This window comes from Bactrocera latifrons, unplaced genomic scaffold (assembly GCF_001853355.1).
Source record: "Bactrocera latifrons isolate USDA-ARS-PBARC rearing strain unplaced genomic scaffold, ASM185335v1 scaffold_76, whole genome shotgun sequence".
NCBI lineage: Eukaryota > Metazoa > Arthropoda > Insecta > Diptera > Tephritidae > Bactrocera > Bactrocera latifrons.
In genome coordinates, this window is record NW_017537445.1 from 33,862 (window position 1) to 58,284 (window position 24,423).

The 24,423-nt window shown below is 36.3% G+C and overlaps 2 protein-coding genes across 4 annotated transcripts; one reads left to right on the forward strand and one right to left on the reverse strand.

Moving 5' to 3' along the window:
• Positions 1–196: 196 nt before the first annotated feature.
• On the reverse strand, positions 197–2,183 carry LOC108976392 (cilia- and flagella-associated protein 45). The gene has a single exon (XM_018945454.1). The coding sequence runs from the start codon at positions 2,039–2,041 to the stop codon at positions 380–382; it is 1,662 nt and encodes a 553-aa protein (XP_018800999.1). The 5' UTR covers positions 2,042–2,183; the 3' UTR covers positions 197–379.
• A 5,486-nt stretch (positions 2,184–7,669) lies between these two features.
• LOC108976424 (gram-negative bacteria-binding protein 1) lies at positions 7,670–17,882 on the forward strand. 3 transcript variants are annotated; one of them, XM_018945517.1, is made up of 6 exons: positions 7,670–8,004; positions 12,258–12,852; positions 12,914–13,083; positions 13,153–13,529; positions 14,158–14,322; positions 14,912–15,065. In XM_018945517.1, exons 1-6 carry the CDS (start codon positions 7,869–7,871, stop codon positions 14,981–14,983), a joined length of 1,515 nt encoding a protein of 504 aa, XP_018801062.1. In that variant the 5' UTR covers positions 7,670–7,868; the 3' UTR covers positions 14,984–15,065. The 3 variants fall into 3 exon arrangements, with proteins under 3 accessions (XP_018801062.1, XP_018801063.1, XP_018801064.1); XM_018945518.1 differs by lacking the exons at positions 12,258–12,852; positions 12,914–13,083; positions 13,153–13,529; positions 14,158–14,322 and adding exons at positions 16,897–17,084; positions 17,157–17,455; positions 17,543–17,882 and having other exon boundaries at positions 7,697–8,004; positions 14,912–15,488; XM_018945519.1 differs by lacking the exons at positions 7,670–8,004; positions 12,258–12,852; positions 12,914–13,083; positions 13,153–13,529 and adding exons at positions 16,897–17,084; positions 17,157–17,455; positions 17,543–17,882 and having other exon boundaries at positions 14,235–14,322; positions 14,912–15,488.
• The last annotated feature ends 6,541 nt before the right edge of the window (positions 17,883–24,423 follow it).

Sequence of the window (24,423 nt, forward strand, 5' to 3'; positions counted from 1 at the left end):
TAACGGAACTGCCGATAAACAAAATAAATATGTGTTTTTGAAAAAATCGGTTGTTCTATATATCTCCTGGCGTCTTGAATTTCTTTTGGCCAGTTATTTAAATCCAGCTTTAATAGAAACAAAAAATCCTAAGAAGAAAATTTATTTTACTGAATATAGCAAAAACTTACAATAATTTTATAAGCGATCTGTGTTTGAATATGTATTATTATACATATATACGTATGCATGTACATTTAAAAAATCTTTGAAAGGCATACTCCTAGTAAAGTTGGTAAAGTGCGTATCATTTAAGTAACTTAGATTATGGGAGTCAATTTAATAATTATTATTGTAAATAATTATTTTTATACCGAAAAAAAAGAACAGCTCCCTACTCTTATTTGTTCTTAGTCAGAAAAGCTTTCTGGCTTTTAATTTTTGTTAGTTGCATTTCAACTTCTTTGATGTACTTTTCCGGCAAACAGGCGTCGCGCATTGCTGCCAATTTCGCGTCAATTACCGCGCGTATATTGCGATCTCGTTGGCGCTCGCCCTCACGCCAGTCCATAGCCTGTGCACGATCTAGTTCTAAGAGACGACGTCGTTCCAGCTCCTTATCATTCATTTGCTTTATAATGGCTTGACGGTAGCATTCGTTCTGGCGCTCACGCTGCACTTCCTGCTGTTTCTGTTTCTCCTCATCGACTTTCACTTGTGCCATTAGATTGTCAAAGTCCTGTTCGGCGCGTGCAATTTGCAACGCTTGTCGCTGTTTGGTTTGACGCAATTGGCTTTCGCGTGCTTCGGCCAAATCTTTCTCGATTTGTTTCTTACGCAAGGCCGCTTCCTTCTCCTTTCGACGGTATTCACGTTCAATACGCTCCTGTTCACGCATATAGCTCAGCTCTTCGCTAGCTGATTTCGCCTCCAGCACTTTTTGAGCTAGTATAAATATGCGCTGCCGCTTACTTTCGGCCGCCTCTTGTGCCAATTTCTTCTCCATTGCCAACTCGCGCTCCTTTTTCTGCTTTTCACGCATATATGCGGCAGCGCGCATATCAGCTTCACGCTCTTGCTCACAAAGCATCCTCTTGAAAAGTGCTGCCATTTCGGCAATACGATTTAGTTCTTCACGGAATTTCAATTTACGCTCTCGTTGCAACTGTGCTTGACGCTCATCTTCAGCACGTATCAATTCATTGGCCTTGCGTATACGTTTGGCTTCTTGCTCCAAACGTTCGGCTTCCAAAAAGCGCAACGTCTCGCGTTCACTCAATTGATTACGTATCTCACAAGCGTATTTCAACTTCTCCTCTTTCTTCTTCTCCTCGTCGGCATCCTCTTTTTTGAGCGCGCTTGTGGCTCGTTCCAATACCATTCGATCCATACGCATCTCCTCACTACGTAAGTCACGTTGAAAATCTTCTTTCTCCTGTATCTGCGCATCGCGGACTGCCTGACATTTGGCATTTAATATGATGCGATTGACCCGACGAACTTCCTCTTCCTGTTCATGTTTGGCTAGAAAAGCACGCTCCAAAACCTTCACTTTTTCGCCCGCCCCAAATAGGTCTTCTTTTACAGCATTTTCCTCCAAAGCTTTCTGTCGGGCATCGTCAATCTTCTTGAAGCGCATGCGCAGCTCTTCGGTCTCTTTTTCCATGCGTTTTCGTTCCTCCTCTTGTCGCTTCAATACTTCTAAACGATCTTCTAGTGTTACCACCTTGGATGCTTTCTTCAGCCGATCCAACTCCTTTTGTGTTAGTGTTGTCTGATTTTTTGTTCTGCCCGATTTCGGTCCCACCGGTCGTTTATTCAACGTTTGAGGCGTGTAGCCCATTACTTTCAGAAATTCGGTGCATTCTTTGGCCGCTTTCTTATTGTTTTGTGCGATAATGGCTGCTTTCAAGGACGCATTCAGATCTGCGGTAGTGCCAGCTGGTATATTTGTGCTGCTCCCGTGTGAACGATGTGTGGTCGATGTTTTGGTCCGCCTCTTGGCAGCGTTTTCCAGCTGGTCTCGTACAAGCCGTATGTTCGAGGCCGTGAAACATGGCATGATTCCAAATATTTTTATATTAGCACTTCTATATATATATCGATTATTTTACTAGAATTAAAAGTAGTTAAATTCTGCTTATATATGGTATTAAAAAAATAAATTTCTTATTTTTCCAAAGAAAAATTTTGAAAGTTGTGTGAGTGAAAGTTCGATCTATTTTGATGTACAACAAAACGACTTGGAGTCTCAAATGCGTATTAGTGTTTAGTAACGATTATTTTAATAAACAGGAAGTTGTCATAGAGATTTGCGAGTAGCTCAGGTCAACGCATAATCGATTCCATAGTTTCAAACTGCAAGACAAAAGCATTTGTATTTGCCACTTATAATTTGAAGTGACGATCTCACAGAGGCAAATATATCGAGTTTAATGATTTCGCTTACTAAACGCGTTATGTGGCATTTTTCGAAGAGGCGCATATTTCATTTAATATTTGACCTTAAGTTTAGAGTTTGCGGAGCCAAATACTTTCAGACCTGCAAAACTATTTCTGGAATCAACTTCACAGAATATTCTCAAATATATTTACGTTTGATATAAGGTATATGCTAGCTCAATTTTTCATTCATAAAAGGGATTAACTCTTTAAGGATATAGGGCGAAAATTGTTATATGCAGTTATGAAGAAGAGATGGGGTGAAAATTGTTATATGCAGTTGTGAAGGAGAGATTTCACATTTCAATTATGAACACTTACAAAACACATTTCGCGATTAGACATTACCTGTATAAAATGAAACGCGGACTCTTAAAATTAAGATCAATCAGTGTTTCGGCATTTAGACAGCGATTGGGCAAGGCAGCAGCCTCAAAGAAAATTGCCGTTGGTGATAAATACAATAATGGAATCGCTACCATGTAAGAAATGCAATAATGAATTATTTTATTACCCGAAAATACAACTGTTTTCAGATATGCATACATATGTATATGCTATATACAGGCATCGAAGGTCTAAATATAGTATAAGGTATTTATTTATTAAATAAAACAGAATTAAACATGTTGTTTTCTTCTACGGAAATAAATGTTTTTAATGGTTCATCAGGCAATTGCTCGTCAAACCGTATTTCTTCGAACGATGTACCTTGTGCTTTCTTAAGAGCATTTCACCTGTTTCGGAATGTGGACAAATTTCACAATTCTTGTAATTCATTTTCTTAAACAATGAGTAAATTAAGCTTTCGTCCATTACTTCAATCAAATTATTTTATTTGAAACCGTCCAACACCTTATGAATGTCGTTAGAGCATCTAATTAGACGGAGAACCAATTTTTCGTTTTTCTTACTTGCAAATATTATATTTACAAAAATTGCATGTGGATTTTTTACACTCTTGCAACCTCTTGCTACAGAGTATTACAGTTCTGTTCACCTAACCGTTGGACGTATCACCTAAAACAAAGCGAGATACATATAGGGTTATATATACATACATATATAAATGAAGTATATATATATATATAGTATGTATATAAAGTTGAAATCCGAGGTCTGTCTGTCCGTCCATCCGTCCAAGCAAGCTGTAAATTGAATAAAATTGAGATATCTTGATGAAACATGGTAAGCGGGTTTCGTACAAACAATATTACGAGTTTGTAGATGGGCGTAATCGGACCACTGCCACGAGCACAAACCGCCATTAGTCGAAAACCTATAAAGTGCCCTAACTAAGGACTAAAGTACGATATAAAACCAAAGTTGGTACAGGAGATCGCAGTAACAAGGGTCACCTCCGAGATGGTAAGAGAGGACTCTATTGAAGGCGGCGTGCAAATTAGACGGGGCTCCCGACTGACCAATTGAGACATAATTTAGTACGTTGCATCATTTATCTATGTTATTGTACGAAAATGGACGAAATCGGATAACAACCGATTGCAGATAGCAAAATTTTAAATTCCACTTGATTCGTTCAGTTTTCACTACGCAAATCAAGAAGCAATTAATATGATGGGATAAAACTGTGCACGCTAAAGACAGTGTGCCACCTCATGACCAAAAATTATTTAAATCCAACAAAAACTGTTCAAGCCCTTAGGTACCCAATATTTAGACCCCGGTACCTATATTTGACTTTTCATCGAAAATGTCGATCGATGTGTGAGATATACAATTGAAATTCAGACAGAACTCTTGCCTAACTAAATTTCATTGTATCAAAAATGGATTGAATCGAGTCAATACTACCCTGAGATTCTATATGCCTAAAATAAAGATTTTCGAACTTCTAGGTGAGTTTATACCGCATATAGTGGTCATTATTTGAGTTATCTCAACGAAAATAGCAAAAAAATGTTTTACTCATAATAGTATATCTTGGGGCTTAAAATAGATACAATTAAGCGAAAACGTGACCTACCCCTATAACCCTATAACTATTACAGGATTTCGAATATCCACTTTGTTCCTTATGATTGGCGATTGCATGTAAGGTACCTTAATGAAACTTAGGGAACATGTTTTTGATTATATGGCATATTAGTAGTATGTGGGATGAGCAAAAACAGATAAACTCACGTCGATACTACCCCAACTCCCATATACTACATATTTGGTAGTCGAAAAAGTCATTTCGTATTTTGTCAATAGATGTTGTTGCAGTCGAATATCTCCAATACTACCAATCACATTAGGTAGATTCTCTTGCTTTTGCAAAATGGCAGATTGCAAACTCCTATACCGAAATTTGCAAGGGTACGAGAGCAACCATTGCAGAATCTAGTGAGATATGAACGGCTGATTCGGTCAATTTATTGTAAATGACCCTACATCTATCTCGTTTAGTCTTATACGTACAACCGTTAGGTGAGCAAAATAATAATACTTTGTAGCAACTGGTTGCAAGAGTATAATAACTTGAAGTTTGATTAGAAATACGAAAAGATTACCCAATATAATGATTTTCATTTTCTAACAAACCTTATGTGCTTCTTATTTTCTAATTATTTTCCACTCCTTTTATAAATTTTTAACAGCTATTTTGACATCATATTTTGAAAATCCTTTATATAAAAGCTCTTACCCAAGTTTCGTTTCTCTTTTTGACTGTGTTTAGTGAAATACCACATATGGTGATTTTGTTATTAGCAAAATATTGCAACGGTCGACTTCGTTTTTATATGACGATTTATAGCTTTATTATTTATAAGCCTTCTTCCATCGGTTTTTCCTAATCGACTTGTAAGCTTCGACCTTTATCAGCAAACATAAGGATATTCTCTACAGATAGGCAAGGCAATCTGTTCATCTCTGAAGGTAGAAAAATATCTGTTCTAGGTGGAGAAGTTTGTTTTGGAGTTATAAGCGTACTTCGACGGTTTCGAGCAGATTCGAGCAAATTGAGTCAGAGTTTTCAGGTATTTTAATACTTTCACAACATGTTCCAGAAGTATATATTGGCTTGGATTAATAAAAATAAATAAACTGTTTATCGCTTATTACGCAAATTGCTTGATCTTTCAGACTGCTTTGAAATTAAATCGGTTTAATGTTAAGGTTTGAGTTATTTTAACGAGCATATTCGAGATTCAAGTTTAAGTTTCAGTGTAAACAATAAACTGTTACTGGCGCGCTGTTGCTAACTCGGCTATAATCGCGTAAGCGGTGTCTACGCCAATTAAGAAGAAGAAGAGTAATCAATAATTAGGAATCAGAGCTTCAAATTATAAAAAAATTGACAAAAGATATTTAGAAATAGAAATCATTATTTTATACTTTGAATCTGGCTCAGCGGCTGCTCTGAAATCTCAAGAGAATGTGCTTTTTTTACGCAAATATTTTGAACCTTGTGCCTGAAAAGTGTTTTTGCGGGGAGTTGTCCTGCATTGGTGGTTATTTTAGCGGACGTTTATTGTGAACATAATCTAGGTATGCGAACATGTCAAAAGTGACTTGAACAATTTAAAAGTGGTGGTTTCGGCGTGAAATACGACTACATGATGAATTATTTGAATGGTAAAACCATTAACGGGGAATGAAACCGACACCAACTCATAACATTCAAGTGAGCAAATGCCGAAAATCGGCCGGAATTTGCGACTAGACACACGGCAATAATACATCATGAGAACGCTCGGCCCAATGTTGAAAAAACAGTTCAATGCTATTTAGAAAACAGCGGCTGAGAAGTTTTGCCTCATCCGCCTTATAGACCAGACCTTGGCCCTTCTGATTTTCAATTGTTTTGGTCGATGTAGAACGCACTCACTGGAATCCGATCACAGCAGAACAGGGTATCAAAATTTAGCTTGATTCATTCCGTTAAGCTGACGCTCAGACACCCAGAAGGAAAAGTCGGTAACCCTATAAAGTATATATATATATAAATGATCAGTATGTCGAGCTGAGTCGATTTAGCTATGTCCGTCTGTCCGTCCGTCTGTCCGTCTGTCTATATATGTATATACGATCTAGTCACTCAGTTTTAAGATATCGCTTTGAAATTTTGCAAACGTCATTTTCTCTTCAAGAAGCTGCTCATTTGTCGTAACTGCCGATATCGGACCACTATAACATATAGCTGCCATGCAAACTGAACGATCGGAATCAAGTTTTTGTATGGAAAATTTGCACATTTGACGAGATATATTCACGAAATTTGGTATAGATTATTTTCTGAGCCAACAATGTAACCTCCGAAGAAATTGTTTAGATCGGATTACTATAGCATATAGCTGCCATACAAACTGAGTGATCGAAATCAAATGCTTGTATGGGAAACTTCCTCATTTGACGATATATCTTCACGAAATTCGGTTTGAGATATTTTTTATAGAAATAATGTAATGTCAGAAGAAATTATTCAGATCGGCTCACTATAGCATACAGCTGCCATACAAACCGAACAAGGAATCAAGGGCCTGTATGGAAAACTTTTGCATTTGACGTGGTATCTTCACGAAATTTGGCATGGATTACTGCTTGAGGTAACAATATAATCTCTATAAAAGTTGTTCGGAACGGATTACTATAGCATATAGCTTCCATACAAACTGCACACATAGTAACTAACAGAAATGCACCTGTGAAGGGTATTTAGCTTCGCTGCAACCGAAGTTAACGTTTTTTCTTGTTTTCTGAAATAAATGTTCAAATATTGATCCCATATAAAAATGGTGACGAAAGGTTAGAAGTTTCCTTGCATCGGTGTAATGCCCTGAACAGAAACTACCGAATTTCATATAAAAAAATATTTGTTTTTTCTCTAACACATTATGTGCATTTTGGTCTACCTGTTAGATAAGCGACATTAGAAGCTGATATTTGACTTATAAACCTTACTAAGCTCGGAAAAATAGTATGCGTGGGTATGTCGTTGCTTAACACGCGAGACTGATTGATTTTGGTGAGTATTTTTTTACATTTGTGAAGCGTACACACGCGTCATAGGTCAGTAAACTAAAATCAAAACAAAACTGCAGTAATGACGTTTGTTATTTGTTTATTTAAAATTTCTTTCAGCTTCGTGCTATCTCCCTTATCAATTACAAAGCACAGCACATATCTACTTAACTCGGTATTTCCCGAAACCGAAATGAAAAGAGATATCTTGTGAATAATTCTCGCTGAGCTACCGATCGGTAGCTCGAATCCATTGAATTCTCACCGGTTTTACTCAAAACTTGTTGTGGCTAGAATTTCAGCTATCTTCACCGCTTCCGATTAAGTTCATCTGTGTTGTTAATCGCTTTTTAGTCAGAAAGTATAAATTGCAATCAGTATGAAAACAACCTTTGCTTGAACGGTACCATAAATTCTACTTTCAGTTCGGCGTGTTTCATTTAATAATTTTTTATTGTATTTCGTGATATTCCAAGAAAATGAAGATGCGCTTATGGCTACGGTGCATATCCTTCGTATTACTGTGCTGTTATGGTATTCAAATTGGGTTTGCTTACAAAATACCACCCGTTCAACTCGAGCTAAAAGAAGAAGGATTTCTAGTTTCGATACCGCGTGAGTGATTACTATATATACTCTATACTCTGTACTCACATATGTATAAATTTAAGTAAATACTATTTAGTTGGTTTTGGTTTTTATGTACATGTATTTTTCTTTAAACGGGGAACCACTTTAGTTGCTGGTGCTGTTTGTGGCTTACAATAAAGCTTCACATAAACATTAAAAGCAAAAAATAATTAGCAATTGTACAATGAACATATGTATATATATTATTTATATGTTTAAATAATGTCTCTAAGAATATGTACATGTACATATACAAATGTATGTATATATGTTTGTAAATATGCTGTCTGCCTGTAATGTATACGTTATTATTAATTCGCTAGTGAACAGAGCATACGTTCAATCACTGTCATTTCTTCCGAAATCAAATTTTTAGTGATAACCTTTTCCATATACGAAATTGCACTTAAATGTACATACGTGTACATATGTGAACCTTTAGTAATACAGAAATTGCTTAATTATTGCGAATTTATTTTATGTTAATTGTTGGAATGCTGGATTCCACAGTGTGTAAGCAGTTTCAATAAAATATTCAAATAAAATCACACACCATAAACATTTTTGCCGCAATTTTTTAAATAGCTTAAGTCGGTATAAGCCACAATCCTGTGTCACAGTCGATCTCCAATGTTTTTGCGCTTAATTATCTGAAATCTGAAAGCCACAAAAAAAATTATTGCTACAGATGAGTACAGGTAATGATTGAAGGACTAGTCAAATTTTTGATTCAGGCCAAAATGACGGCTTTACCAAAAAAAAGAATAATTTTTCAAGAAAGCCTACACTCACAAAATCAAATTCGTTAATAACCTGACAAGTATACATATCTAAGATGGTTGCGTGAAAACTTCAAGGCTATTAGTCTAGCCGTTACGAAGTAATTTGGCTAACCGATTATGAAAACAAGGTTTCGAGAAAATGCATTTAAAGTATTGGGGACCGATTTTACTAAGTTAAGAACTTCTCATAGAATATTCTTAAATATACTACATATGCACATTTGATATATACATTGCGAGAAAAAAGTACCCAGTTGTAAATAAAACGCAAAATATTTAATTATTCATCGATATTTATTTTGCCGCCTTCAAAGTAATCCCATATAACAGATATAATACACCTATGCCAACGATTTTCCTCCCCTGGGAACAGTTTTCATAAAGCCCATTACGTTTTTATACTCTCGCAACAAAGTTGCTAAAGAGAGTATTATAGTTTTGTTCACATAACGGTTGTTTGTAAGTCTTAAAACTAAAAGAGTCAGATATAGGGTTATATATACCAAAATGATCAGGGTGACGAGTAGAGTTGAAATCCGGATGTCTGTCTGCCCGTCCGTCCGTCTGTCCGTCTGTCCGTCCGTCCGTGCAAGCTATAACTTGAGTAAAAATTGAGATATCATGATGAAACTTGGTACTCGTATTTCTTGGCTCCATAAGAAGGTTAAGTTCGAAGATTGGCAAAATGGGCCCACTGCCACGCCCACAAAATGGCGAAAACCGAAAACCTATAAAGTGTCATAACTAAGCCATTAAAGTGAAATTTGGCAAAAAGGATCGCATTAGGGAGGGGCATATTTGGCCATAATCTTTTGGAAAAGCGGGCGTGGCCCCGCCCCCTACTAAGTTTTTTGTACATATCTCGGAAACTACTATAGCTATGTCAACCAAACTCTATAGAGTCGTTTCCTTCAGGCATTTCCATATACAAATCAAAAATGGAAGAAATCGGATAATAACCACGCCCACCTCCCATACAAAGGTTATGTTAAAATCACTAAAAGTGCGTTAACCGACTAACAAAACACGTAAGAAACACTAAATTTTACGGAAGAAATACCAGAAAGAATCTGCACCCAGGTTTTCTTTAAAAATTGAAAATGGGCGTGGCGACGAACACTTATGGACCAAAAACCATATCTCAGGAACTACTCAACCGATTTCAATAAAATTTGGTATGTAATATTTTCTTAACACCCTGATGACATGTACGAAATATGGGTGAAATCGGTTCACAACCACGCCTTCTTCCAATATAACGCTATTTTGAATTCCATCTGATGCCTTCTCTGTATAATATAAACATTAGGAACCAATGGTGATAGCGGAATAAAACTTTACACAAATACGGTATTTGAGCTGAGGTATVCYTYGTGGAAAAATTGTCGTGATCGGACTATAACTTTTCAATGCAATTAAAATAAATGAATATACAATTCAATACTCAAAGTATACAAATTGATCTAATCTAATTAATTTACAGCAAAATAAAAAAATATGTAAATGACGGATAATGAAATCTCGATTATCACTTTATCATGCGAGAGTATAAAATGTTCGGTGACACCCGAACTTAGCCCTTCCTTACTTGTTGTCTTTAAATTCGGTCACAATCGTACATTTTTTGAAAAAAAGCAAAATCAGCTTTATCGGGACTAGTCGAGCAAAAACGTATTTCATAACCAAAATATACAAAAAATCATTCGAACGAACCCGCCAACCTCTTGCCCGCTCTCTGTCACTTGCCTGACGATTTTCTAGCACTATATTTTCATCAGTTGAACAGGTAGTAAGTCGAACAGAACGGAGCATTTCCTCAACGATCTCTCGATCGTCAGTGAAGGTTTTGTACCACTTGTAGGCTTGTTTTTTAAATAACCGTAAGCCATTTCCAACATTTGCGACGATTCCGCACATGAAATTTGTTTAGAAATACAAAATTTGCGACTATCTAGTGAATATAACCACGTAAAGCGCGCAAACTTGATGTCTCAAACAGGTGTTAAAACTACATTTTCAACGATATATTTTTCCATCAAATAATGAGCACATTATAAACCGTCCGTTCGCAACGAATTTTCCTGTTAGTTATAGAACGTTTAGCATATAATTGTTCTCAGCTCTATATATGTAGCTATCGTTAAGAGCTCGTAAAGAGTAAGAAATCAGCTTAAAAGTTCAACGCATCGAAATTCAACATAAATTCACAAGCTTGATTAGCACTTCTTATTCATATTTGAAAGAGTATTTGATTCACTAGTTTTATTGTGTTAAATGTATGAAAATATTATTTTTGATGATCTTAAGATTCTTGTTATTTTTAAGACGTCAACACCTATGATTATTTTCTGGGCTAGCTCACAATAAATCTGTCCGGATTTTATGAGGCTAATGGAGTTACCTACCAGTCTTTATTTGAATATGATGTCGTATGGACCACTTAGCCATAGACCTGGTAGCAGGGCACAACAGACCTAAGGTCGCGGTGCATTCCTCATTTATGGATCTTGACCAGATAGCCTTGATTCTATAATACCGTACTTTCAACTACTATACACATATATACATATGTATATAGTTTTAGTATTGTATTGTACATATGTACATATATGTTAATATTCACAAAACTATATTGACTTTAAAATTAGCTATTTCAGTGCGAATTTTAGTACGTATTTTTCTATGTTTCAGATTCATTTCGGTATCAGAAAACATTAATCGCATCTAAGTTAAGATTTTCAGTTTTCACCACAGAGTTTTGGTATAGGTTACTATAGTATGTCTCCACATTGCTATTTGATATTTAACACAATTAAGTAGCTTTATTTAAATGCTATATTTGTTAAGTTAACGCGAATGGTAATTTAAGAGAATTAATTATGTATTAAACATGTAAACTGTAACTAAACTATAATATTTTATCCTAACACAAGTAAAAATATTAAGATCGGTTGTACCAAAGCTAGAATACCCTGCACAAATAAAAAAGCTACTACGTACAAGACCTTGATTTTGATCGTACAGTGTTTATGGCCACAAAATGCTATACCGTCTGATATCGACGGTTTCGACTAATAAGCAGATTCTTGGGGAGAAAAGGACATGTGCAAAGTTTCAAATCGATATCTCAAAAACTAGGAGGCTATTTGGCGAACCGCTATGGCAAACTTAATATACCCCGTTCTGGATATTAAAAACCGTTGTATTCTATCGAGGTTTCATTACAAAATTAATCCCCAGAAATCTGAAGTCTCATTTTGGCACTGGTGGTAAATCCCGATCGTTAACATCGCCTAATAAAATACTCCACCATGGTTCACACTGAATCTCACTACTTTGCTAACTTCTATCATCTAAATGGTTATGTGGACTGAATTGTATTACTAATATCTTGCAAATGTATTTGAAGAAGTTGTAAACTCACAATATTGAAATACTATTATTAAATTAAAACAGATGAATCGGGCATCGAAAATGTGGCATTCAATGTAAATCGTAATCGGCCATTCAAAGCTTTCGAGCAAGGTGAGTTTTCCGGTCGCGTTAGTACGGAAACCAATAATCGATGGATCTTTGAGATCAAACGTCGTCTACGCGAAGACGATACCATTTATATATGGACTGACGTACAATTTAATAAGAACCGTTTTCGTAGTATGTCCTCGCCGATCATGGTAAGTGAGGTGCCGTCAGGAGTCATAGCTATAAACGAAATGGTTAATGATAAAAAACCGGTAGTTATAACAACCGAAACTCCGCCGGCCATAGATCCACGAAATGACATTTGTGAGCCAACATTGACGATAATACGTAATCGTAACGCATGCCGTGGTGAACTTATATTTGAGGAAAATTTTAACGGCAACGAATTAAATGCAACACGCTGGCGTTACGAAGTGCGTATGCCGCTCGATATTGCCGATGCAGAATTCGTCTTATACGATACGAATGCAGAAATTACAAATGGCATGCTAAAGATAGAACCGCGCATTTGGGGTAATGATAACCCGAATGCTGACATACGTAGGGGAAATTTAAATTTAGGTGTAAGGTGAGTGTGATCACCACAAAAGTATATTTTTATTAGCTATAATCATATCAATTTTCTGCAGATGTACCGCCTATCAGAATTCTGATGTCGAATGTAGGCGCCAAGCCTTCGGACGTGTCGTGCTACCACCCATACTCACCGCCCGTATCAACACCAAACACGCCTTCAGCTTCAAATACGGACGCGTCGAAGTGCGAGCCAAGTTGCCACAAGGCGACTGGCTATTCCCGCGTAGGTTTCTGACAGTTAAAACCGATTGACATTAAACTAAATTTTTATTACACTTTCGTTTTCATTAAGTTCTGCTGTTGGAACCGCTCGCCAATTTGTATGGCCAACAAGCATATGCCTCAGGTCAAATGCGTATAGCATTCATACGCAGCAATCTGAATCTACAAACTAGTGATGGCATTGAAATGGGCGGTCGCGTACTCTATGGCGGTGCCGTACTACGCCCCGAAGCGAGTTATCGCAATACATTCATGGTGAATACTAGCCGTGATGCTCATTTTGGTGAAACATTTCATATTTATTCGCTAACATGGGACGATCAACGTTTGAGCTTTGAAGTGGATGGACAAAAATATGGTAGTATAGATGGCGGATTCGCTCAACACGAAATGGGTCATAATTATGCATGGACAAATGGAAATCATATGGCACCATTGGATCAAGAGGTTTGCTTTTAATTGTTTTATTGCTAAATGTTTTAGTAAAGTAAAAACAACAGTTGCGGGCAGCAGGGGAGAGTGGATACGTTTCGAATTACATAAAGTGCTTTCAAAATGTGCATCTTTTGTGTTAATATGTATATTAACATGTTTACTTTTTATAGGCATCGGCGGAGTGAACATTTAACTCATTCAGCAAATTTATTTTTTTCAAACTCGAGACGGATTTCCAGAAGCAAATAACTGAGCTTCGATAGTACTTTTCTCGCAGATAGTCCGAGTGTCACTTCTCTTTTATTACATTTTTGATCTTATATATGATGTGGTATGTGATGTCCGTCAGTATTTTTTCGCAGCAAATAGGTTTGTCCTAAATCTTTAAAAGCTATCGTTCTATCTCAGACGCGATCGTATAGTTTTTACGTACTCAATTTTCTTTACTATAGCAACCGCTTTTTTAATACAAACATCAAATTTGATGCGGGTATATTTTAACAGACCTTACGAACTACTCAATATCAGTGGACTGCCAAAACTACTTATTATTCCGCTCCACAAATACTAAAACCTTTCTTATATGTATATTTATAGTTAATTGTTTTTTTTCGTCTTCTAATTCGTTTCCCTATTGAAGTTCTTCATTACACTTGGTGTCGCTGCTGGTGGACATGGTGATTTTCCAGATGATTGCTTATCAAAGCCCTGGGCAAATACGTCGCCCAAAGCAGCACTGAATTTTTGGCGCGATCGAGGAAATTGGAAATCAACTTGGACCAACCCATCACTGATTGTTGATTATGTGCGTGTCTATGCTATATAAATATATAACAAACAATCTCCATACTATGTACATACATATCCGGCATTTATTGAAATAAATTTGTTAAAATTTTTTATAATTAATTCATAAACTTTTTTTTTATTAAATTACGCATAAACGCCTTCCAAGAAAATTACCCTAACATATTCCTATTTACCAAGCAGATCACGTTGAAGAGAACATAAGCGAACTCTGGGTTATTTATTTAGATCGACATATAACCGTAGAGAGTTCTCTCTGTTTTTCTACTTGGTTAGTCGGAAATCATCATTTGGAACTATAATATTATTTCGTATCTTAATATTTCCTAATGACTAAAAGAACCTAAAGTCTCAATATTATCGATACGGATACCCAGTCTGTTGCAAACGAATAAACATGACCAATTTACGGCATGTCTCTCAAAATCATTTGAAAATTAAGGACCAATAACGGCGTTCTTCTTTCGCCTCAAATAAGCTGTTTATGGCAAAAAGCCAGCGTCTATCGTTGAAACTTTTACACATATTATACCCTAATATTTTTCGGTAATTTAAACTAAACTAATTTCCAATTTCAATTTAAACAGATGAAGATGGAATCACTATGGCAATATATAACATTGAGATTAATGAACAATGCCCGTTATTATTGGATTTGATAACTAAACCAATGAACAATCGTTGGACAACTAAACAAGTTGCTCGTAAACTGCAAAATAATGCTAAAGTGAAAATAAATTTACTAATAATGCATAAGGAGGGTATATATTCACGAACCGATAGTGCAACGCTCTTGAACAAAAATATCATTCTTGAAACTATTAAGGAAGCCGACAAACCGATGGATCCATGTATCGCAGCTAAACCACAGCTAAATGCCGATGGTGTTATTAAAAATAGCGAAACTAAAGTTTTTATTGACCAAAAACCATCTAGAAGAATATTCAAACCAAATGAGTTGATTTTTGAAGAGCTTTTCAAATCACCAGAACTACCCAATTGGAATCGTGGAAATTATCTTCACTCAAATGCAATAGGTGATCGATCTGAGGACTTTACAGCTGTAAGGGATGACAATTCGTGTATGACTGTAAGAGGTGAAACTTTGCTAATAACACCTGTAATATCGAAGGCGGGAAATAAAGCATTCATTGAACTCAACAAGTAAGAACTTTTAAAGCGATTACGCCGAAAATCGCTTAAAATTGTGTGGATTTCAGTTCCATATCTTTCAGTGTGCTCTTACTTATTTTAATAGGGTAATATATATTTTTTCGGTTCTTTCCATAGAACTTAAGTTTAGGTTATGCCAGTATTCAGCCATCAAAAATCCCTAATTTTATCTAATTATTCTAGATAAAAGAAAAAGAATCGAGTTTTTCTTCTTTAGATTTTATTAAACATCTTAGTTTATAAGAAAACAGGAAAAAATGTTACTCTTCACAAATACAAAAGATTCCTTACAATAATTTAATTCTTATCGTTCAGTTTGTTTGGCGGATGTATGCTATATATGTAGTGATCCGATCTGACTAATTTCTTCGGAGATTCCATTTTTGCCTTAGACAGTAAATATCTTGTCAGATTTGAAATTCTTGGGAAGAAAATAACGTGAGACTAATTCGCGTATATACAAACAGACGAGTATACCAACGGAAAAACAGCCACACTTATTATTATATACATATACATATATAGTCGAAAAACTATTTTCGTATTTTGTCACTAGATGTCGTTGCAGTCGTATATCTCCAGTGCTACCAATACCGTATAGAGTTGAAAAGGTGAGACTTTAAGATTCGTAATAAATTCAAGGAAGTTGCCAAAAATGAATGAAAATAATAAAGAAATTCACTATATTTTGAAATTTTTGTGAAAAATTGAAAGAATGTCACGCAAGCCACTAATGAAATTGTAAAGTTTACGTAGACGATGCTGTATCAGTCCGTGTAGCACAACATTGGTTCGCTCGCTTCCGTTAGGGAAATTTCGATTTACTCTGATGGAATAATGTCTCTAAGGGACAAATTACAAAAAGTGGTTGATCGAATGGTACATATTTGTTTATATATTTATTAGTATATATATAAAAAAAAATATGTTGAAGTTTGATTAGAAATACGAAGAAAGTTTTTCGACTATCCATATACTATATATTATAGAACTTCCGACGATTCCTTCTAGGTGCGCGCTACTTAAAATACTTAAAAATTGGACAGGATTTTTAACAATGTTTTGTGTCCTGTTTTAGAACCTTAAAGGATACATTGGGCAAAAAACAAATATATATTTTTTAAGAAACTTGAACTGGCCTAGTCCAGGATTATACTTGTACTTTCTTGACGATAGTAAAGGTGTTACGGTGAAGAGATCCACTTGAAAAAACTTTCGTTTCGTGCTAAGCTTCATAAAAAAAAATTCAATTAAAACATAAAACAAGGCAAATTGTTTTATCTACATTTTTATAGAAAATATTTCTATTTGTTTAAGTCTTTAAAGAAACAAAAACAATTGAATTGTCAAATAGGGCCATTCCCATATTAAAAGTTTACATCTTTGTCTGTCTTTGCAGTTGTAAACAGCCAGTTTGTTATGAAAATAACAATTTTACTTGCGCATATGTACAACAGTCAAAAATGCCATTTGCATTTCCCCCACCAGTAAACACGTCGAGAATCGACACAAATGGTAAATTCAGTTTTACATATGGACGTATTGAAATATATGCAACACTGCCCTACGGTGATTGGCTATTCCCCTGTAAGTGGAAAAATAGTTCTAATATGTATTTGAAATATTATATGTATTAAGCGCTTCTTTATACATATATAGATATGATGCTTGTGCCCGACAATTTCAACTGTACTACGCGAAAACAACTCCGAATAGCTTTTGCCACATCAGTAGATATTGAAAATAACCGAATACGTGGTGGCCCAGTAATACTAAATGGCCGACCTAATAATGGTAAAGTATATTTCGTTCCAACAAATCATATGGCTACCGGAATGAATTTCAACGCAAATGGCTATCACAACTTTACACTAGTATGGACTTCAACCGAAATCCATATGTTCGCCGACAATAAGAAGTACGGTTGTTACATTAACAACGACGAATATGCGGAACCTGTAAGTATTATATTTGCTAACATTATATATGTATATACGTATCTATTATATTATTGATCTATTTTCTCTGTTTATTATTTTTTCTAGTATCATATCGTTTTGGGCGTTGGAGCTGGGGGACACTTTGAATTCGAGGATTCGAGAACGAAGCCATGGAAAAATACACTAAATGGCGCATTTGCTTTATTTCATCGAAGTTTCACAGGCTGTTGCAAAAATGCGATAGTAAAAAAAGAATGTTTTCAATTAAAAAAAAAAAGAACATGCAGCAGGGAGTGGGGTTCGCAGGCTGCCATGGCTGTGAAATACGTGAGAGTATACGCTGTGTAACGTTATATACATAGATATAAAACCAGATTTTTTTAAACTTTGTGTAAATGCATTGCGTGGTAATTGCTGCATTAATTAAATTTTTTTGTAAAACTTATACAAATAATACAATTTACTTGCACAAGATGTGTTCAATGCGTCAAGTCATAGGAAGTAGTGAATCGAACCAACAGCTCATATCACATAACATAGGTATGCAAAATTTTTACTGTGGGCAAAAAATAGTAAGACTTTTTAATTTAAATTTTGCGCGAAATCCATTTGTCGACATATTTTTTGATAGGTTGGTATGACTGTCAGTAACAAAATGTTGGAAAAGGCTTTCGGTGATAATTGCTTTTGCGAGCCAGTCTTGTCGATTGGTGCAAATTATTCAAAGAGAGTCGAGAATGCGTTGACGACGAACCACGTCCAGCACAGCCATCAACATCAACTGCTGATCAACACGTTAATAAAATAAAATAATTGATTCTTAAGAATCGGCGATTAATAGTCGGAGGTCTTACTGGCTTCGATTGAATATTTTAAGGATCAAGGAAAACCATTTTAAAAAATCATTTGAGTCTAAGCAAATTTAAAGCAGGATTGGTTCCAAAATCACTTAATTTTTTTTCGAAAAACAGTGTTACGTTAACATCTGTGAAACATTGCTTTTCGACTACCAGAACGTCATGAAACGTATTATTACTGTCGATGAGTTGGATCTATCATTGGATTATTGCTTACGATCCGAAAACATGCGATAAATCGACCGAGTATTGTGGCAAAAGTGAGATGCAGCTGAAAAAACCACGTCGAAGCCGGTCAAAGATCAAGGTTATAGACAGTTTTTATACCCTGAACAGGGTATATTAAGTTTGTCACGAAGATTGGAACACCCAGAAGGAAGGGTCGGAGACCCTGTAAAGTATATATATACAAATGATCAGTATGTTGAGCTGAGTCGATTTAGGCATGTCCGTCTGCCTGTCTGTATACTACATATACGAACTAGAACCTCAGTTTTTAAGATATCGTTTTGAAATTTTACAAACGTCATTTTCTCTTCAAGACCTCATTTGTCGGAACTGCCGATATCGGACCACTATAACATATAGCTACCATACTAACCGAACGATCGGAATCAAGTTCTTGTATGGAAAACTTTCACATTTGACGAAATTTGGATTACTGCTTAACGTAATTATATAATCTCCAAATAAATTGTTCAGAGCGGATTACTATAGCATATAGCTTCCATACAAACTGAACTCATAGTTACTAACAGAAATGCACCTGCGAAGGGTATTTAGCTTCGGTGCAACCCAAGTTAAAGTTGTTTCTTGTTTTAATTATCGAGATGCGAATGCACTCCGAATTCCTTCCGACCGGCCAAGCTGTCAATAAGGTCAGGCGACCATATTGAGGCAGCGTAGGTGAGGACCGGCCGGCAGATTGCCTTGTATGTTGCCATCAACGTCCCTTTGTCTTTTCCCCATGTGATGCCGGCTAGAGTCTTGAAGATTATGTTCCGGCAATAATCGCAGTCGTACTTATGTATAAGAAGTGAAAGAGCAAAGACTGACTATTGCCACGCCTAAAATCTTAGCGTTATTGACAGTCGGAATTTTAACCGTCGACTGCAATATTAAGATCAGATATTTGTGAATATGTTCGCTGTGGATTTAATATAGAAAGAAGTGTTAGGCTCCTTGCAGCGAAAGTGCGGGAAAGGTCGGAGAGATAGCCGTTTACTTTTGAGCATACATTTGTCATCGACAATGACTTCGGGAAATCAACAGTGTACGTGGTGATGAAAATTCCATCTCGTAGTTGAGAGAGTTTGAAAACATACACAAATTAAACAGCAACGGGGAAAGAACAATACTCTTCGGAACCCCCTGTTTAATTCTTCTAATTTGGAATTTGTATCTCAAAACAATACGGATGATTGCCGACCTCTTAGATAATTCGTGGTCCACCTCTTTATCTCTGGAGAGAGCGTGAATTGTTCGGTGTCCTCTCTACGAGAATATTCCTTTCACAGGGCGGTTTTTGGTTGAAGTCATGAACTATCTAGGCATTAATCACACTTAGTGCTGTGCACTTTGAGAAGCCATGCTAGTGATTTGCTGGGCTCAGGTGGTGAGTGAATGTCGGTAGTAGCAAGGCCTCAAATGTGTTCACTATTGGGGAAAAGAGAGTTATCGGGCGATAAGACTCGCATTTGTTGACGGCTTTCGTAGGATTCATTAAAGGGACCACTCTTCCGATTTTCCACACATCGGCTATTGGAAAAATGGTCAGCGACAGGTTAAGGACCTAGGTGAGGTAGCTTACTAACGTCAAGCCTTGGTGCTTTAACATAGTATGTTTATTCCATCAGGGCCAATAGATTTAGAGGATTTTTCTTTATTGATAACACTTCGAATATACTCTTCGGTATTAAGTGGTTCGCAGTCTTTCGGCATTTTACACAGCCGTCGAGTAACACATCGCTTTTCTTTGCCTACCGAAGAGTGTGTAGTGATTGTCGGATAAAATATCTCGCGCACTTCTTCGGGTTCGAAGAGGCATAGTCATTGAATTGAATTCGGGTTAGACAAAGCCTTTACAGTAGTCCAAAGCTTACTCACGCCGATGAAAAGGTTACACGACTTAAGGTGCTCTATCCATTTTGTCCGCTTATGTTTATTTACCATTTACCGAATATCCAAATGGAGATAATTTATTCGAACATCACAGGATGTGGCATGGCGTAAGTGTCGCGCTAAAACAGCTACTTCGACTGGAAAATTGCGGCGGAGTTTCGCGATTCCAACAGGTATGAAGTGAGCAGTAGCAACTGCGAAATCATTATAGGCAAATGGTCTGATGCGAGAGTTATCATAGGCCAGGTTATGCTATTTATCAGACCACCACCAGCAATGGTAATGTCGGGTGAGCTATTACAGGTAGCCATAATTTTCTTTATCCCCCTACGATCATTTGACGGTTGCTCTAGGGGTTTGGAGCATAGGATAACGTACGACATATTCCACTCAAGTGCTGTGGCAGGCCGGGAGTGGGATGAAGGTTGGGAGGCTCCTATAGACCGTAGCAGTCCTTTGTTGACCACTCGGGTGGAGTAGCGGCGCAGTGCGCGAACTGCTGGAACAGCCCTAGAGACCGTAAAGAGTGTCTTAAGATGGTTACACCTGACCTTTGCATGGAGCCTTTTGCGCATACACTGCAGACAAATTTATCTGGGCCCGGGTTGGACTCAATGTTAGCGCGAGTCAGGAGGATACGCTGCTGCAAGCAGTTGCTCCAGTGATGACAAACTTAATCTAAAACTCACATATACAAATGGGGTTCAATGCCCGATATAGTTTAGGTACAAAAATATACCTACTGTTATGACTAAAACACGCTCAATAATTTTCATTGAAATAACTCACATATTGGCCGATGTCACCCGAAAGTTCGGAAATCTTTATATATGAGGGCTCATGCCCATCACCAATTTTCGCGCTAAATCCGATAAAGCTTGCTCATATCATCTCGGTGGTAAAATTTAAAGTCTCTGGCCTTTTTAGTTAGTAATTTATTACGTTTTTAGTAGTTTTGAACAGATTTTAATATATACTGTCCTTCTTAGTTACAAGAATACTTGTGTAAGGCAAATTTGTTTATTATAGTTTTAGTGATTTAGAAGAACAACTTATAAAAGAGTTGCCCAACTTTAAAAAAAAACATTTCCCACAGGTGCCCATTGCTACTGCGATCCCCTGTGCCAAATTAGAGTTCCCGGATTTTAACATTTGTACTCAGATCTAAAACGAATGCTAACTGGAAAAAAAATTTGAGACAATGATGAGGTAATCACCGAGACTGTCGCCTATTTTGAAACAAGGGACAAATACTTTTACTAAAGTGGTATCGAAAGTTGTAAAATTGAAATAGTTAGTGAATTACTTTTCATATGACATATTAGCTTGTTTTCACGTTATCTCACTAACCGGGCCAGAAACGCTCAAATTCTAATAACGTAAGAATAATGTAGCGATCACCTTTCGTCACTTGACATTACGCTAAAACTTATATGTATGCACATCTACATACAAATACTTTGTACCCTCGATATACATAAAACAACTCCCTTTCACAGATAATAATAATAATTTGTTAAATTTTGGGCTTAAATACAATCCATACATACTCAAAATAGACAGAGGACTTAGTTATCTATTATTATTACTTACTTATTTCCGGCTCTTAACAGTGAATAAATTGCTAGTGGGTCTAGAAAAGAAGACGGTACATCTTGTGGCCTACACTGACGATGTGGTGCTTTCGGTTAGCGGTAAATTCCCGAATACCCTCGCAACCTTAATCAAACACTTATTGATCGTTGGGCCGTATCGTGCGGACCAAACTTTAATGCTAGCAAGACAGAGTTTTTAATCTAACTTAGACGCTAAGGTGAAGAAAGTAGCTACAGCACTTTAAACCTGCAAAAGTATGGTGGAGCCCATGGTGGATTTATTAGACCAATTATGACATATGGTATATTAGTATGGTGGCCAATAATGGAAAATAAATACGCGGTAAGGCATACGGAAGGTACACAAAGAGCAAACAATGTATGCATCAGTGGAATCAGGCACTAAACGTTATTTTACATTTATTAGTAACAGATATGCTCCCAATTAATCCCTGTAATAAGCGGCATTCAGAGATGCCTACTAAGTTCCCGATCCTACCGCTATCACGGATTTTCGAAACTCTATAGAATATAATTTAAATTCGATTCGCAATATTGCCATCCCTTCCAGAGAAGACTGGGGAAGAGCGAGGTGGGCTGGAATGCAGGCATAAACACCTTTACGGATGGGTTCAAACTAAATAATCGAGTGGATCCCCAGTGTCCGAAATTATTGAAGAATTTGAACAAAATCTAAAGAATATTGTAGAAAACAATTTACAAAAAAAATTATAAAATATTAAAATTTGTAGCTTATACTCATGTAGCATTATTTGTTTATTTCTGGTTTTTGGCCTAATCCTTTCTTGTCAAAAAAATTCCTCTCCTCAGCCATCATTAAATCAAATCGCTGCATGCAGTGAAAGCAGGAAACAAAGAAACGAACTTAGGAAATGAACTTCAGCGTAAACAATAATCTTCGAAAAATAACGGCAACATCGGTTCGAGTTGCATCATTATATATTCGTATATCTGTATCACAATTCATGTGCAATGTTGGTTCATTGTACAAAATAAACCAACAAATCAATTATTTTTCACCAATTCAACTGAAATTTGTCTCATTAAAATAGCATCGCAAAAATACAACTGTTCGTCATTTAGAGCACGACCATATGCAATATTGGTTTCCGAAATGATCAAAGCATATACAGAATTGTAGCTTCGGATATTGTCGAAATAATTTTTGGACTTTTTCTTTATATTTCTATCACGGTCTCACATACCCTCAAATAATCAATTAAAACAATTAAGCAAGGGCTAAGTTTGGGTTGGAAATAATTTAATAATAATTTAATTTTAATCATATAGAGTAAAGTCAGCCGGATGTTCGAAAATCCTGATATTAGTTATATTAGTCAGCGGTCCGATTACGCCATCTACGAAATTTGTTTTGTACCAAGGAATCCACATACCAAGTTTCATCAAATCAAAATTTTTACTCATGTTACAGCTTGCATGGACGGACAGACAGACCAACAGTATGAAATCGTTTTGCCATACATCACATACAAATCCATTTACCGTTCGTTTTCCACACAGTGACCATGTGCGAAAGGCAAGCGGAACATTTCTTGGAATTTATTTCAAATGTAGCACTTTTATCTATTTCTTTGTATTTCATTAATAAGTTATTCCAACTTTTATTTTTCTCAATTTTATTTTTATATTTATCAATTTACGTTTGCCAAATTGCCAACTCATTTTTTATAAGATCAATAAATTCTGATACGAAATCTTTATTAAAGGGGGAGCCTGCTTTAGAAGCTGCAAATAATCGAGTTTTTTTTCTTTTTTTGTTGCTTAAATCTCTTTAAAAATGATCTAAAAATATGTCTCCAAAGTTATAAAAGGGAATTCGCAATATTATCGAAGCTAGAAGGGAAATAGTCACTGAGCGTCTAGCAGATATATGAGCGCTTGGGCAAAAGCGAAAACTTTGAAGCGCGTTTGTTTATAAATTAGTTAAGAAAGATACGAATATTAATAATCTTAAGGGGATAAACTTTAAGTTAGGTGTGTCCCCATCTTTTTTAATGCCGTTTTCTCCTCTTCAGTGTGGCCTTCTGGCATCAAGTTGCGTCCCTTTAAGTTTTTTCCAAAGGGAGGGGAAAACAGCATTGCGGATTAGTTGATGCGCCTGTTAATCACGATTTTATCCATGCGTCACCTTCCTCAACTGACTCCTGTCTTAAAGTTTACTACCTAAATTTATCGGGTACTAGGTGTAAATCAAATATTATTCGCAACTTTGCTTCACATTTGGATTACGATATTATCGTGATTGTTGAGACTTGGTTGAATCCCGCTACTTTGATAGTGAATATTTTCATTCAAATCTCTATTATGTTTTTCGTAAGGACAGAGATCATGTAAAAACTGGCTGTTTAAGAGGGGGTGGTGTGATCCTAGC